This window comes from Aplidium turbinatum, chromosome 18 (genome assembly GCF_918807975.1).
Source record: "Aplidium turbinatum chromosome 18, kaAplTurb1.1, whole genome shotgun sequence".
NCBI lineage: Eukaryota > Metazoa > Chordata > Ascidiacea > Aplousobranchia > Polyclinidae > Aplidium > Aplidium turbinatum.
In genome coordinates, this window is record NC_137489.1 from 12614101 (window position 1) to 12632392 (window position 18292).

Genomic DNA, 18292 nt, shown 5'->3' on the forward strand with positions numbered 1-18292 from the left:
TTTATCTTGATAATTCTTCGCCATGATTCGAAAACTATAGCTACTGTTTGGGAAGCTTTAAAATTCAGCCAAGTCACTCTGAAAGACTTTCATCTGACCAACGACGTGCGCTTGAAGAGTCAAAGCGCCGCGTAGCTGCTTAATACGCCGCATAACTGATTAACTTCCACCGAACGAGGTCGTGTGGCTTCTTGTGTCACAATGCTTTGGGCACGAGTGGGAAAACTTCTACACTAATGCCACTATTTTCTGCTGTGCGAAGTTGCATTAGGCTTTTTTCTTTAGGTTTATTTTTGCGTGTCTTGTCAGCAAAAGTGAATTTTTCCTGGGCGTTTTTTTTCTTACTGTAATACCAAAACTTAACAAATTTTGCTGCATCTTGCTGTAATATAGCCTACTCGTATAATCTAACTTTGTAATCAACCTTGCGTTATCAATATTACTCGATCAAAGCCAGATATTGTGACGCAAGACTTGAACTAAGTTGCGCGTGATAAAAGTACCAGTATTCCCACCGATTCTTAGCGAAAAATTCGCCTTTGTTACGCTGATTCAATGTCATCAATCGTTGAAGCAACGTAAAAGTCGAAAGTTTTCCTTCTTGAATGGAAGCTAGGAGGATTCACTGTAATCTCATCGCGGTAATTTCATCGTGGTAATTTCATCGCAGTAATTTCATCACATGGTAATTACATCGCATACATTGTCATCGCATTGTAATTACATCGCAAGACACCACATGGTCAGTAATTTAATCGTGTTCGTCAACGTCCACCCTAACCCTAACGTCCACCCACCCAAACCCTAACTTTGGAGGGAACCAGCTACTAGACGGTTCGATTAGTCTTTCGCCCCTACGCCCAGGTCGGACGATCGATTTGCACTTCAGAATCACTACGGCCCTCAACCAGAGTTTCCTCCGGCATGCCCAGGTGTAGTTCACCATCTTTTGGGTCCCGACGACCAGCACTCATCTAATTTGGTTTGCCATTTGTTTCTACAAAATAGCCTTCTGTATACTTTACAGAAATTTTCAAAAGTGGAGTGTTCAATATGTTGTTGTAATTGTATAATAATCAAACTTATTATTAAATTAAAAGAAAAATATGAGTGACCACAGCCCACCACCTGCAAAACGGGGCAAGCTTGAACCAGAGGAATCTGCTCAAGCAATAAAAGAAGAATTGGTTAAAAAAGATTCAAAACAATCAGAAGATGTGGAACAAATGGAGCAGAAAAATACCTGTGGAGGTCAGTTAAGTTATATTTGCAGATGAATGTGCTTGTGTATGGACTTTTTTTAATTTTATTGAACTAATAACGTGTGGCTGTTCTTGACATAGTATGCTATACGGTATTCTTGTTTTAGCATGTGGGTGCTAAACTATTAAGATATTGGAAGTGTTGTGATTTCTCTTGTATTGTATGTATGTATGTATTTTGACATATCTTGTGTATATACAGTAGAACTCGGTTAATCCGGATTCGATTTGACCGGCGATTCCATCCGGATTAGGCGAAGATCCGGATTAACCGATGACGGTTTTTATCAAGCCTGACGTTACCTAGATAGAAGGGTATCGGTAAAAATCACCGAAATTAAACGCATTAGTGTGGTCATCTGTCAATTCCGAGACGCGCGATCACCATGTTAGCGATAGAATTCTTTTGAAATGCAGTAGCCTATGCATGTAAAACGATTGTATTTGTAGACTCTGCGTCTAACGCAAGAACACACTGGCAAAAGTTATATCTTCAGACATGCGTGTCGGAATAATCTGTAGTCACTCAAAACTTTTGAAAACAGTTACGGAAGACGAGTTTCTTTGGAAAATTTACAAAAAATCAAACAAAGTCTTCTATTGGAAAAACATCACCGACATACCGCCGAAAATTCCACCGACATCTTTTCAAGTTACAGTACGAGTTTGGGCATTTGCGCAGGAATTTTGCGTTAGGAGGGATTACTGTTCATGAAAAGAAGAAATCCGCAATAATTTATTGCGTCACATTAACGGAACAATAGATAAGAAATTTCTCGCAATAAGCCACGTTACGTTTTAGCATAAGGGAACGTTCAAATATTACGTAACGCCTTCGAGGGGGAGGGGGGGTTTATGCAAAGCGTTACGTTAGCGTCACATCGGGGGGGAGGGGGTTCAAGCAAAACGTTACGTAACGCTTTCGAGTACGGAATGGTAGTTTTTTGTGCTGAATTCGTAGTGAAAAAGCGTTACATGGGGGAGGGGGGGATTGAAAAAAGCGTTACGTTGGCGTTACATGGGGGAGGGGGGGGTCAAAAATTCGGAAAAAAAGCGTTACGTAATATTTGAACGTTCCCTAAAATGGCAAAACTGTCTGGAAAATCCGGATAAAGCGATAGAGAAAGCGCAACTTTTGTCCGGAATAGGTGAAGATCCGGATTAAATAATCCGGATAATCCGAAGCTGTTTCTTAAGAAAAAGATTACAAATCATTTGTACTTCCAGTTTCATCCGGATTAGGCAAAGATCCGGATTAACTGAGTTCTACTGTATATTAGGGTGGCCAAAAAAAATGGAAATTTTTTATTTTTGTTTGCACACCCTCTCATTTGAGGAGGATTCATGAAAAAATGACACTGTGAAAATTTGAAGTGAATCCGACAAGAGGAAGTGCTCTCCCACCGACCTCAAAGTTTGCTTTCTTTGGCATAATTCGTCAAAATTCCTTGAATATGTGACGTAATTATTTTTTGACTTATTTACATTGCAGTTGCAGCATTTTTGTGTAAACCATTGTTTTACTCTGAATTTATGATATAATAAGTGTTTCCACATGCAGAAAAACAGAAATAATACACAAAATAGATCACATTAACAAGCGTTTGGTATGAAATAAAATGCACTAAACTTTAGCTAAAACCGCATAAAAGTACGTTCACCAGTCACGATCGCAACACTTCATGTGACAACACATTGCCCAGAAATTGCAAGAGAAATGTTTGTAAAGAGTCAAGCCATTGGTTGACTTTATTGCACTTGTTGGAAGCAGCTTTCTGTGGTGCTTGACCACTTGATAGAGGAGCTGGCGCTGTTGTTCATTTTTTGTATGGACTTCATTGAAGTCAGTAGCTAATTTGACTGCCCGCTCTGCACAATCATTGACGGCTTTGAGATGACGCCAAACTTTGCATGCTTCTTTATAATCATCACGATCACGCCATGTGTCAACAGAAGCAGTGACTCGAAAAGGTTAAGTGAACGCTATGTTACAAACTGTGCCAAAGAGAGACGTTAAAACTTGACAATTTTGTTTGGGGCAACACGACGAACATCTTCGGGAAATGGGTCTTTCTTAAGAGCATTAACGATTGCCTTCTTTTCATCATCTGTGTTATTATCACTGAATAAAGGCAGTGCAGCAAGATCCTCACTGATGTACCACAAGCGCAACCTCAACTTTTTTTTGCCACTTGAGAAATTACATTGTCAACCTCTTTCTAATCCTCTGTGAGCTGTAACATTGCTAGGTCATTTGTAGGGGCAGATATTGATGAAGGTGCTGCAAACCAAAAAGTGGCATAGATGGTAGTAGTTAATATTACTTCATCTGCAACTGTACTGCATGCAAGTGGCAGTGTAATCTTATTGACCTTCATCTCGTAGTAGACGGCGAAGAACCACACCCCATACAGGCAGCTGACATGGCCCTCAAGAGAGTCAACAAATGGACACCCACTCTCTAGTGTTGACTCCCTTGAGGGGCTATGTCAGCTGCCTGTATGGGGTGTGGTTCTACGAGATGAAGATCAATAAGGTTACACTGCCACTTGCTTGCAGTACAGTTCTTGTGAGTGAAAGCTAATATCGCTACCACTGCAAAGACTCACGTTGTTACCAAACTAAAACGCATCCGTCTAGAGCATATAAGAGAATCAAAGCACAAAGGGAGGCGAAATTCAGCTTCCCAGCTGACCTCAGAAGCTGACTTCACCCAGAGCTTAAGTGCATTATTTGATATTGCACATGCTAACTGGGAATGCCGCATAACAATACCAGAAGATTGCCAGTTTTTGATAGACCAAGGTGGTGCATGACAGATACTGATGACAACAGAGGACCCAATGCACCGGCAAGCTGCTGCAAAGTATAGAAAGCGCAAAGATGATGAACAGAGACGCAACGGAAATCGCATTGATCCAGTACCATCAAGTGCTGCTGCTTTCTCATCTGAAAATGATTAGCAAATGATGAAGATTCTTCCAGTGACCCACTGTTTGCACCGTAAATCCAAATAACACCAAAACAAAAGAAAACCCAGTAGGAGCAGCCATTACCAAAACGCTGCATTATCGATAATCCACTGTTTAATGCAGCACTGAACAGAACTATAACATCAAGTCGTCAAGCAATGATGATCGTCACTCCTGCTCTTGCTGCAGCTGGAATTGATATAAATGAATTGACAATGTCACATTCCTCTGTCATGAATGCTCGAAACACCTCATGTGAAAGCCTGGCAGCTGCAGTGCTGCAAAAATTTAAACCAACAGTTACAGTTCCACTTGTTGTTCATTTTCATGGTAAATATTTGACTAATGCCAATGGCACAAAGTGCGAATCTTTGGCCATTGTAGTTTCTGGTATGCATGTTGAGATACTGCTTGGCATTCCGAAGCTGCCTGTTGGAACGGGATCACTAATGGGCCAAAAAGTAGTGGAATTCATACACGAGTTGTAGCAGAGCACTTAGCTGCACTTTGTTTTGACACGACATCAAGCAATACGGGAATCCACACTGGAGCTATCACTGTCATGCAGCAGGCATTTAATCGAAGGCTGCTAGTTCTTGCATGCCATGATCTCAAAGTCGTCAATGATTGTGCAGAGCGGGCACTGGGCAGTCAAATTAGCTACTGACTTCAATGAAGTCCTTACGGAAAATGAACAACAGCGCCAGCTCCTCTATCAGGTGATCGAGCACCACAGAAAGCTGCTTCCAACAAGTGCAAGTAAACGCCAACGTGCCAACAGCTCCATTAAATAAAATCAATGGCTTGACTCTTTACAAACATTTCTTTTGCTTTTTCTGGGCAATGTGTTATCACCTGAAGCGTTGCGATTGTGACTGGTGAACGTACTTTTATACGGTTTTCGCTAAAGTTCAGTGCATGTAATTTCATTCCAAACGCTTGTTAATGTGATCTATTTTGTGCATTATTTATGTTTTTCTGCATGTGGAAACACTTATTATATCATAAATTCAGAGTAAAACAATGGTTAACACAAAAATGCTGCAACTGCAATGTAGATAAGTCAAAAAAGAATTACGTCACATATTCAAGGAATTTTGATGAATTATGCCAAAGAAAGCAAATTTAGAGGTCGGTGGGAGAGCACTTCCTCTTGTCGGATTCACTTCAAATTTTCACAGTGTCATTTTTTCATTATTCCTCCTCAAATGAGAGGGTGTGCAAACAAAAATAAAAAATTTCCATTTTTTTTGGCCACCCTACTGTATATGTACCGTATACTTTGTAATCTCACTTTTTTTCATCTTTTTGCTAACTACACATCATCAGTTACCTGATCCAATTGGCAAAATCCCTTCTTGGCTCTTGCATTGCCTTCAGTATGGCACTTGCTGACTAGATGACTGCTTATGGTCTTTCGCTACCATCCTGATTGTGCCATAATCTAACCAACAGTTGTACAATGCATTGTTTTGACAATTACATTTACTCTGCTTGTTTGTTAATGGCGCTGAAAATAAATTGACTTGATGACATTGAAATACCGGTATTTAAAAAGATGTGAATTGGGTTTGCCTTGTCTTTTTTCTTTTGTTTTATAGCCTACTGGTCGTCCCTGAGGTTCGGGATGAATATCAGGCTTCTTTAAATTTTGCTACTAATGTTCTTCTTACTATGTGACTTTGACCAATGAATTGTGTGAAATAGGTGGTGTAGCCCCTGTTTTGGAACTGGTTGATCTAATTTATGTGAATACCAGAACAGCACCAGATATGAACTGGTCTAGAAAATAGTACTGTTGTAGTGAGTCTATCTGGGCAATAAATACACCGGTACTATTTTTGTTTGTAAATATATGGAAGTGGACTCATCAACATCATCCAAACTGATGTTTTACTGTTTTTTTTCATATCTTTCTGCGCATTGCATCTTCCTCCTTCTTTTTGACCTTGACTACCTCATCTTTCATATCTGTTCTATTCTTTACTATGTTTTTATGGATGTCCCCATTTCCTCCACCTTCATAAAGAGTGCGTTTTGAAGAAAATTTCTTTTCTTCCTCAGCACATGCCCATGCCACCTTACTCCTAATACTGAATTTGGTACTAATGCACGACGTACGTACGTCGTACATTGGTACATATACAAGTTACCTCTGTGATTAAGTCATAACAAAATGTCATTTATTTATCGACATTAATTAGAACGGAACTTTTGTAATACGATACTTTCATGAGAGCGCGCTATTTTCAAAGTAGTGGATGCTTGCATCTCCATTATGTTAGTACTTTTTATTTCTTACAATGTATAACTTTTGAACTCTTTTGTGTTTGGTGATGGCAAAAGCTTTTCAATGAAATACTGTAGTCTTTGCCCATTCTCCAATTAAGGCCAGATATATTGATTTGAAATTGGATAGAACATACTAGTTGCTGATTAAACTAAATCTTCCTGGTACATATATACATTGGTTGGTGTGGTCTCATACTTGATTCAAGTATTTGGGGAGGAGAAGATAAATGTCTCATTATACAGTACTCAGCCTTTAGCACAAAGGGTGGTCCCTTCCTTTCTCTTAGCCACCTTTCCTTCAACACCATCAACAGCTCCGACCACGCAATTTATTACATCAGTAGTAGGGTCAAACAGTGTTTTTCAACAACCAGCTTGCGCCAGGAGTCTAACTAGGATCACATGGTTGGAAAGCAAGCGCGTTACCTACGCCATTTCGTTACGTGTATAATAAAATAAAATACACTTTTTTGGAACAGCGCCTAAATTGCATGACGTCACAATACCACTCCCTATGTATATGAGCCTAAATGTCATATATCTGTGCAGCTCATGTTCAGAGCAATTAATGAACGGAAATGTTTGTTCAGAATCTAGTCGTCGCGAAAGTATTTTGGAAATGAGACTCGCAAATAAGGAACAAGAAGTACAGGAATATGCTGTGAGTTTTCCATTTACTGTGCTTAATGTATGAATACTGTACAATAGTCAAACGAAGACGAGATATTCTACAAGTTTCTTTTCGAATTTTTGACAGGAAAATAATACTTCTAATTGTAAAAGATTGTTGCTGGTATTTAATAAGTCAGTAGTTTTAAGAACGTTAAAACGACACACATGCTTCATAAACGTGCTGATATAACAATGTAATATCAATATTTTTTTTGTGTTGAATGTAAGGCTTAATCTTGCCTTAAGATTTATTGAGACGATAACCTGGGTATTTTCTGAAGATTTTATAAACCTCTGAAGTAGAATGTAAGGCTAAATTACGTTATCCATTGTTGCATTACAGGCACAGATTTCTCAGATTAAAAAGGCGCATGAAGATGCTGCTTTGTTGAGTCTTCGTCAAGCCAACTTAGATCCTGGAGTGAATCTTCTGTTTGGGAAAATGTGTGAAGAATTGAAACAGACCAAAGACAAACTTGAGCAAGCGCAAAGCGAACTGAGTGCTTGGAAGTTCACACCTGACAGGTCTGGCATATAAAGCACTATTCTTTCATTAACTTATTGTGCATATGGTTTTATTCGATGAACGGCATGCTGTTTCAACAATCTAACTTTATAGAGGTTAATTTTTTCTACAGAGAAACCTAATATCGATTAATTCTAGCCATTTGGGTGCATTTTCCCCGCACTATGTAGGTAAAGCGGGTTCTATACTTGATTCAAGTGTTGGGTGTGAGAAGATAGGGTTCTCATTGTACTAATGGAATAACTGACAATACTGCATTTTGGAGTGCAACCATTTTTAGTAGTTTAGAGGGTTCGCAAGCAGAGCATTATGAACATAAAGTGGTGAGACATGTCATTATACCATCTCGATGTGTTCCCCAATGGTAGGTGTAGCCGATTTGCTCTATGCACGTATTGTTTTCAACCTCATTTGATTCCATGCAATCACTAAACTTTTTCTTTTAAATTTTTTTTTTAATTAGAAATATACATATAGTAATAGTATGTTATTGTTGGGTCTGCTACTATTCGGTGAGTCCGATTCGGTGAAAGCCTTTTTTGGTGAGAGCCTTTTTCGGTAAGAGCTCTATTCGGTGATTTTTTTAATTTTTTTTTTGAAAATTATCGGGTACCGTAGCCTAAAAAACCCAAAACCGCAAACTCCAACCCCCAAAAAACCCCTGTCCCTTAACCCTATAACGGCAATGATAATTAGGCTACGGCGCGCAATAATTTAAAAAAAACTCACCGAATAGGGCTCTCACCGAAAAAGGCTCTCACCGAATAAGGAACTCACCGAATCAGACTCACCGAATCGGGCCATTCCGGTTATTGTTATACGCATGATGGGGGGATGGTGCAACGGATAAGGTGTTGATTTCCAATTATGCAAACGTGGTTCGACTCCCGGCTTCAGCTGGTTGTTGAAAAACACCGCTCACCTCTACCCAGGGTGTAATAAATTGAGTGGGCATAGTTGCTGAAGTAAAGGCGGCCGAGAGGAAGGAACTGGCCACCCTACTCTCCTTAGTGCCGAACGCTTAGTATAATGAGAACCTTATCTTCTCATTCCCCAAAGCTCAGTACCTGAGTATTGGACCTTTACTTTACTTACGCATGATGACGAAAAAAAAACAGATAAACAGTGGTGATTTCCGGAATTTCATGTTTATATTGTTCTAATTTGTTCCTATGCGACACATTTAGTCTTGAATTGTTTTGCAAAATGCAACAATTTGTTTAAAGTTTAAAACGAACTAACACGTTTTCTCCTTACAGTCAAAACGGTAAAAAGCTCATATCTCGTTGCCGTACTCTAATTGCTGAAAACCAAGAGCTGGGACGCCAACTTTCTCAAGGGAAATCGGCTCAGCTTGAGGCGGAACTTGCTCTTCAGAAAAAGTATAGCGAAGAGCTAAAAGCCAGCCAAGATGGTAAGTCTATTATAAGCAAAAACAATGGCGCATCAGATTTGTCTTCTCTTGTTTTCGTTCATCAAAACTACATCACACATACTAAAAGTTTTCATCATAATGCAGCGTAAGTGGAAGCTATTTGTTTGCCCAAATACTGAATGGAAAAGTTACGCAAAAGTAATTGTGTCATGTAGTTTAAAGATTTATTACCTTCCAGTTGAAAGTTATTTTTGTTTACGCTTAAACATTAATCAAACTCTGTTAAATCACCACATGAAAACTATTTTCAACTAAGTGTTCCTTGTAAGCTGCTGCTGCTGATCAACTGCCATCAAATCGGAAAATATTCCCCGTTTAATTCACAGTAAAATAATTTGATGTTTTCGAAGACTTCTTGCGTTTAATTTATTAAGTTTGAGGTAGTGGAGTGCATTTAGCTTTGTAAATTAGTTCAGACGTGCATCTGATCCAATCATTTTTCCAGTAAATCTATTTTTCACGCGCTTTACATCAAACTGTGGTTAAATTTTTATGTTTTCTTTTTTTATGCAGAACTGAATGAGTTTGTGATCCAGCTGGATGAAGAGGTCGAGGGAATGCAAAGCGTCATACAGTCTCTGCAACAGCAACTTGCCGCAAAGAAACGAGAAAGTGAGAAATACAAAAAAATTATAACTCAATACGAAAACGAAATGGGTCGACGCCCAAACGACCATGCATCTGAAACAAGTCGTTTCAACAGTCAAAAAACCACTAAAGCTTTTCGCGACACTAAACACTCGGTAAGTGATAATGAAAATGAGTATGATGCTCAAAATGGTGACCTTGCAACGAACAAAGCCGATATTAAATCTAAAAATGCAAAGACGCGTTTGACTGATGATGACACAGAAGGGGGTTCATCCACATCAGCAGATGAAGTTTCAAGATCCGCATATTGTGACAAAGACACTGAAGAGCAGGTTGAAGAAGTTCATGACGACTCTGACTCCTGGAGTAAAGAGGGAGATGAGGATTGGGAAGATAGGACTCAGCCCCAGTATTCAGATCACCCAAGTGAAGAAGATGCTGTTGAGGTAGAAATTGAAAATGAAGAAATTGATTATGATACCCCTCTTGAAGACGATGACCAAATTACTGCTCATATTTCCGCTGTTTCTGATCAAGACAATTACGATCAGGTTGGTCTTTTTGATAATACCGCAAAGAAATGCACGAATAATGTTAAAAAGCATCAAAAAAGTGTTTCTCAGTCTCAAAATAGGTTTGAAAACGAGACGCATGAATTTTCAAACAATGCCAGCGGAAAGATCATGTCTCGTGGACCAGCTGTGCCATCTGAATCGACTAAAGCAACCGAGCAAAATGCAAAAAGCATGCAAAAATCAACTCGAGAACCACTTTCTCAGACTGCCGTAGTGCTGGCTTAGCACAAAGTTTTATTCGCACGTACAACCCCTGTTACGGTCTGGAAAAACCTATTATTTTCAGACAGGCACAAAAACGGCTGTTTCCTTCAGCAAATCGCTTTGTCAATTTTGTGTTCGCTCAGTGGGTTTCTGTCTTTATCAAAATGGTAAAATAAGTTTTTCAAAAACAGAATATTTTTTTGATAGTATTCACTCGATGTTCGTGTAAACAGCACAAGGAATATCACGTGAAATCCTTTGACTTGATCGACCTTTCAATCAACGTGCATCTTATTGTTTTGACTTGAGTTTTCTACGTCAGTTTGGCATCTTAGTAGTCGAAAATTAGGTTTCAAGTTCAACTGGTCCGCTAATGACCATGAGGTTGTTGATTGTGTGGAAGTAAAATGAATGTAATTGTGTTTTGAGGTTTTCATTGTAAGAAGTTACGCAACTATCACGTGACTGTCATGCAGTGATTTTATAGTAATTGTCGTTTTAAAAACATTTTTGCAGCCTGTGTTACAATGCTAAAATTTTGTTTGCAAATGAGGGTTACCGGCAAGACAACCTTAGGTTGTGCTAAAGATATTTGAAAACGAAACCAGTGGAGATTGCATTAAGACATTTCGTATTGCCTCAACGTGTTGTGTATTGTTCAAAGTACCAAACGTAAGATATTGATCACTGTTCCAGAAATAACTTTTTTTAATCATTTCAAATTAGCACAACATCGAGTCAATCGGTGCGCAATTTAATATGTGCTATGGCTGTTCTCAACAAAAAACGCACAGTTTTTGTTTTTCAAGCAAAATATGGATTTTTAAATGTAAGGCAACACCTTTTCTTATAGCGGAATTTGGCCAGATCTTCATCTTCAATGGTGAATGTCATGTACGTTTTTATTATTTTATATTGAAAACATGTTAGACTTTTATCACTACCATAACACTTGGAAATTTCTGTTCTCCGGCTACACTGGCCAGCTTGAAATACATGACAAAATTTTGTCTTTTTGAATGTATTTTGACTGATTATGCACTACATTCTATTTGATGAAGGATTACTACAAGAAGCATGGACACCGCCACGGGGGTAAAATGTTGTTTGATACTTTTTCTTCGGCCAGTAAATATACCCACTCCCCCTGCAATATCCCCCTTAAATTGTTGTTGGCCCCGTCACTGGTTAAAAAGTTTAATTAAAAATCTTTGCCGCAATTTGGAAAATACAAACGTTTTACCTTCAAACTGTGTTATGATAATGATATCCTGTAGGGTAGGTATCTGAGTGCTAACACATCGTTATCAAAAATAACCCACTAAAGAAATTGCGTGCACATAAAAATTTCGAAATTTTTTCAAAATGTTTAGCTTGAAAAATAAATCACCCCATTTTACAAAACTGAAAGAGCTCAAGTACTACAAATGAGTATTGAATTTTGACATGACAATATTTTAAGGGGTTCTTTACGACAGGCATTACAATTTATTCTTTGATCAAAATAATCTTTTTTTGCATACTTGTTCTTACAAAAAAATAAAAACTCTTGGAGCAGACACAACAGGACTGATGCTTGTATGCCCACTGCCCACCATGATTCTAGGACCGCGTGGCTGGTTTCTACGTCACATTGAGGTTATCTAAATTATTTTTTGGTGGTTTGGGATTATTTGACAGGTTTTAAGGTGTTTTCACTTAGGCAAAGACGTTTACTCAAGGTACAATCAACAAGACTCACAAAATTGTGCGAAAAGGGCTCCCTTGCGTTTTCAATCCTTGCTCTTAAAGAGAACGTCAAATATCCTAGACATGTTCAGGTTCGCTCGCTCGTGGTGGAAGTTGTAAAACAGCCAACAAAATATTAATATGTGCTAACTTTGCATCCATTAGAAGCAAGTGTAGTTGATTCTTTATCTCTTCAATGGTTATTCGTTCGTTTTTATTCACTTGACTTTCCAAAACTGTTTGTCCGAAGTTTGATACTGGTGTCCTTTGCAAAAACTGTTTGTCCGAAATTTGATACTGGTGTCCTTTGCAAACAGTATAGATCTGTGTCTTACGGTTACACGTCTCGATGTTTTCGTCCGTGTGACTTGTGTGTTTGTCAATTGTGATACGAACACGCCTGTGACCAGTAGCGTTGCTAGATGACATTGCAAACTCTAACCGATTTCTTCGGAAACACGGGTGACAACGATTTCAGTGACTTAATACTTATTATCAATGCATTGTTACCAATGACCCGATTATTTCATCGTCTAAAATATCAATGGGTTTTATCCCATAATCTTACATCTCATCTCTTTGGCTACGCTACTTCTTGCAAAAATTAAAACGAGCCTTATCCGCAAAGCTGAAAATGAGTTGTCATTTTCAACGCTTTCGGCATTCTCAGATGATTGCATTTTTCGCACACATAACGACAAGAAATTTATTGAAATTTTGGAAAGGAAAACTTCACTGAGAAACTGATTTCGAAGAAAAATGCAACCAAAACCGAAGTTTTGCCGAATGAGCTTATTAAACAGAAGTGCCTCATGGAAATTCTGTGGTGTGAATTGTGTAAGAAGTAGTTTTCGCCAACGTTATCATAGCAATGTTTAATGACGAAATTTGCTTATTGACGTGTTTTAATGTTTTGCAGCACAGATTCGTTACTGCAACAGAACATACTTCATTTTTTTTTATAATTTTTTACATTTGATAAACAAAAAGATAATACGAATGTGATCAGTGATGTGATTCAACTGGTTCACACCGGTTTGCTCAGAACTATAACCACACAACTCTATGACATTAATGATCTTTAAAACCTTCTGCGACTTCACTTGGTTGGTACCAATTAAATGCCTTTCGAAGAACTGCTTTAGTCATAAAATATGTTTGACTTTATGTACAAGAACAAGTAAAAAGAACTGAAGTTATTTAAGTTCCAATGTATGGTAACATTTGGGAAAACACTTCAGAGACCTTTTTCCATTAAACTGTTGTTGAGTTTCAAAGCCAGTTCCATTAGCCTCACGACTAAATATTCCATTTCTCTTTCTTCTTCAAAGCTGTTTGGCCGTTGAGAAGGCGTAGACTCCGAGTGTATGCTGGCTGTTACATCTCCAATCGATTTATCTGATGCTAATTGTGATGTTTCAGCCTCGCTTATGGTCGGCGGGAAAGCGCAAGCGACCACACGTGCTCCACGATCAGGAACAGTTTGAGGAGGTGAACGTTGAGCGGTTTGGGAAACCTAAACATGCTTACACCAAATAACCTACAACCACATGCCTGCACAGTCAGTCAGATCTCCTGACCTATGAGATAGGAGTTAGCTAGTGAAAATTCTGTTCTGAAAATCTTGACTGATTTCAAATAACCCACATGCTTTTATCTGCATATTTACCCACCCATGACATGCAGGCGTAGCTTACCTTTAACAAAATACAGACTATGAGTCAGCTTAAAGATATGTTAAAGTTAATTTTTGTGGAACTTATGTGATTGTCTACCTGTATTACCTTAGCAATACCAGTAACGTTTAATCAAGAAAATGAAGTACCATAGCCTATCTTTTGACAGGTGTCAAACCCACAACTATGCTTGATATGAACGACTCGGTTACCGTACATGTCTTGTAATGCAAAGGAATTTATTTTCACACGAATAATATATTTCTTTGCAAGAAAATACGAAAATAAATTTCTTTGCAGTAACGTTTAAAGATTTGGCTACGGTACTTTATATAATTTCACTGTTCAACCTTTCATCACCTTAAGCATGCCGAAAATATCTTACTTACTGACTCATCTCGAAAAACCAGTGACTCAAAATTAGAGCAAAATGCTTGAATTTCACATCCAATTCTTGATTTTAATGATTCCTCTGTAAAAACAATAGGTACCGCAATCAATCTTTAAATTAATCAAGCTCACACAGTTGTGAAAGCAAACTATTTCAGCCTTAGAACACTCATATTAAAACTCTAAATATATATGTTACACACACATACCAACTTAACATGAAAGCATCAGAGAGCTTAGGGAACGTTCAAATATTACGTAACGCCTTCGAGGGGGAGGGGGGTTTATGCAAAGCGTTACGTTAGCGTCACATCGGGGGGTTCAAGCAAAACGTTACGTAACGCTTTCGAGTACGGAATGGTGGTTTTTTGTGCTGAATTCGTAGTGAAAAAGCGTTACATGGGGGAGGGGGGATTGAAAAAAGCGTTACGTTGGCGTTACATGGGGGAGGGGGGGTCAAAAATTCGAAAAAAAAGCGTTACGTAATATTTGAACGTTCCCTTAGCCTTCAAATTTTCCTGCATTCAAAAATTATAAATAAAAACGTCTGCACACAATGTAGGCGTGTAGGGTGTGGTATTCACTTTTCAAAAAGTTTGGTTTAACATCAACAACAAAAGTTGTATAATTTGTGATTTTTATTACATATTAAAACCCTGATGGAGAATAAAAGCTAAAACTGTACTTTTAAATTACAATACAGAGCTTATTGACAACAAATAAGTAAATTTGGTTTCTGCATGTAATAGCCTGTCACAAACAGCTACAATATTAAGTAGATTTGCTGGGACACAAAACAGTTTATATATTGCTATAGCAAAAATAGGTCTCACCCATATGCTTCAATCTCAAATGAGTGATCTGGTCTGGTGCTTCTTGAAACAAAGAACGTGATCTTTTTCTTTTAGAAGAATCACTGATAGTGTCCATTACCACAGTTCCACAATTTCTTTAACATGCTATGTAACCTTTATTCCATGATTAAACTCAATTAAAATTCGGTTCCATGCTAATTGTTAAAACTAGCCTATATGCTATAGAGCAGGGGTATGCAACCTTTCACACTGGTGCCATTAGAGGTGTATGCACTATGCAGGGCCAGATTAAAGCAGGGGCTGCAGGCCCACGAATAACAACTTACAAAGAGCAACTGACATGCTATACATGGATAGTTGGATACACTGTGTATCCCATCATGTTGGACCGTGGGACAAACTTGCATTTCTCATCAACTATCCCTACCATGAAAAGAAAACAATTTGGTTTATTTCAAATCAACATTAAAGTTTCAAGATTGATTTAATGTGATTTTTGGATCTGACTTGCATTCTCAACCACTCTATCCAGATTCATTTCAATTGAGCTCAGTGGTTACACGCCCGACTCAAGATCAAGTGGCGCTGGTTCGGCTCTCGGTGTGTGCGGTTGAGCAACACATATAAGGATAGCTTTCCATTCAGCGGCACCTAGTGAATGGAATAATTCTCTGGCAACAACTATTGGAAATTACACTCTGTCAATCACGGTAACTGGGCGGGTACCAGTGGTTCAAAGCCTCTACAAGCATGCAAACCTGCCTGGATTAAGTTCTCGAAGAAGCTTTCCCAGTCCAAGGACGCTGGCAACCAGAAGTTCATTCTTCAGAAGCTTTGTGTTGAGGTCATGCAGGTGTGTAGCTGTGACAGCCAAGAAAACTAGATCACATAACCAAACCAGCCTTAGCTTTCCATTAGCTCAGTAGTTACGCACCCCATTCAAAATCAAGCAGCGCCACTTTGCTTTAAACAACCAACACAAGCTTATAAAGAAAATCAAGAGGCAATGAGCAAATGATGCTGTTGACAAAGTTAGCCAAAAATGCAATGGGATTATGGAAAGCTTCATCAGGATCATAGAAGAGAAGTTACAATTTCAAGCCTGATTTTTTATAAATAGGCTATTCCAAAATCATATGGATAAAACAAGGTTCTTTAAACTTTAATTTATAATGCTAAAAAAGAACTTCAAAAAACGCCAAGCAAATGCTAAAATGTCATACCAAAAACAGCCTGCCAAAGCCATTAAAAAAACGCCAAATTTCTCAAACTTGCCTTAAAAACGCCGATATGGCAACCCTGGTGGCAGACGCCACAAAAGCAGCATTGAATGGAGTGTGGTTTTGAGACTTCACTTCTACTCAATGAAACCAACCTCCAATCCAATTGCGAAAATTTCATCCTTTCAGATTCCAAATTTAAATTATGAGTAAACGTAATAGGCCTACTAGGTAGCCTACTAACCAATGCGCATAAAATAGCTCAGGGGTACAAATATTCGTCAACTTTAGTAGCACGTAGGCTAAATGTTTTCAGCGACGTACATAAACGCAAAGTTGCTGAACCAAACTTCAAATCAACTCCGCATCTTTGTGAAAGTAAAACTCCGAATCCATTCCATTTTTTTAAAATCGGACAAACCCCGGCAGCACTCAGCTCAACTCTGACCAGACCGCAGAGTACAGGGTTGCCAGACTGAAAATTGAAAAAAAGGCCAAACTCAACAAGAAAAAAGGCCAAATTGAGGCCAAACAGGTAGAAAAAAGGCCAAAAATAAGCCAAACTTAAACAAGATAAAATAAGCATTGTAATCAGGGTTGTCAGACTGTGAAAAGGTCTTAATGCCAAAATAATACAAGAAAAATCCATGGAAAATTTTCTTAGGAGGTGTAGGCCTAGCGCCTGCGATCTTTTTTCATGTTTGCTTTAGACAGTCTAATTGCCGTTGTGAAATTTGTGCTTGGTAGGAATTTGAAACGCTGGCTGAAAATTAGGGCGTTTTCTCGGAATTTTCACCACTTATCAGGGTTTGATTTTACATACGTAGTTTTACGTTGTTGTAGGTGTTGCGCATTTGACACATGCTGCCAGGCTCGTAGCCAGCCGGGGGACCTTGCCCCCCTGAAAAAAAATTTGCCCCCCCTTGGCAAAATCCCAACATTCTCGAGCAACAGCCACAATTATAATGATTTTGCCCATTTAAAATTTTTCGGCCCTCCCTAAAAACAGTTGGACCCTCTTGCTCTGCGGTCTGGCTACGGCCCTGCATGCTGCATTGCTTGAAGCAATAAGCCCCTTTAAATCAATTGTTCAGCGTTAAATAAACACAGTCAGTTTGTGAGTTTCCAGTATGGTTTCTGTCGGCCAGTTGTGTGGTGCCTTATTTTCTCAGTCAGTTTGTCACGGATGCCTTTCTCGGAAGTCACGGTGTTAGTTTAATTATGGTTGTAGTGTAGTTTTTCATGTTCTGAATTAGTTTAGCTCGTTCTATTTGAATTCAAGGCATTATTTGGCTACAACGTTCCGACGTGGAAGTTCATTCATTTCTTTGTAATAAACTCCTACTCACAAAAGAAGCAAGGTATTGTTCTCAAGATTATCCCCACTACATGCTAGTACCCGGGATGTTGCTGTAGCAGCTACAGCTAGGTATGGGAGGATGTTGAGACCACTCGACGTCCGCTACAAAGGCAATACCTTAGCAAGGTATGAAAGGAATGGTCCAACAGGAAAAAGTCTTACTGTAGTGTCGAACAGACCTGAACACTTTTCATAAGAAGGTCAAATATGAAGGCAATCAATATTAAAATGTCGTCAGTGAATAAAGCTAAATTCATATCGTCATAATTGAATAATTTATGTTCATGTCGTCTAAATTCCTCAATCGTCGTAGGCTACTGCGTGATGTGCAGTCTGACCATGGGAAGAGCTCAACACTTTGCTCTCCTGGGCCGCATCAAAACGGGCTTTTGCCTAAGGATGGGTTTCTTTTATGCCTGGTTTTCTTTCTCCATCCTATTTTTATTATGATGACTGCTCATCCACATTAATATTGGAACTGGCAAATGTGAACCACAACACTTTTCATTAGGCTATCATTTATTGCTACATGTGTGCTTCTGTTTGTTTTTTGGGTTTTGTGGCCGTGCTAACT

General features: G+C 38.7%; 2 protein-coding genes across 2 annotated transcripts; one reads left to right on the top strand and one right to left on the bottom strand.

Moving 5' to 3' along the window:
- The first annotated feature begins 1032 nt into the window (after positions 1–1032).
- Positions 1033–12081, top strand: LOC145787474 (uncharacterized). Its single transcript, XM_082599222.1, has 5 exons — positions 1033–1251; positions 7117–7187; positions 7542–7723; positions 8984–9138; positions 9673–12081. Exons 1-5 carry the CDS (start codon positions 1107–1109, stop codon positions 10548–10550), a joined length of 1431 nt encoding a protein of 476 aa, XP_082455348.1. The 5' UTR covers positions 1033–1106; the 3' UTR covers positions 10551–12081.
- An 868-nt stretch (positions 12082–12949) lies between these two features.
- On the bottom strand, positions 12950–15294 carry LOC145787830 (uncharacterized). The gene is made up of 3 exons (XM_082599666.1): positions 15157–15294; positions 14323–14405; positions 12950–13773 (listed from the first exon to the last, which is right to left on the bottom strand). The coding sequence occupies exons 1-3, from the start codon at positions 15251–15253 to the stop codon at positions 13495–13497; spliced, it is 459 nt and encodes a 152-aa protein (XP_082455792.1). The 5' UTR covers positions 15254–15294; the 3' UTR covers positions 12950–13494.
- Positions 15295–18292: the final 2998 nt, after the last annotated feature.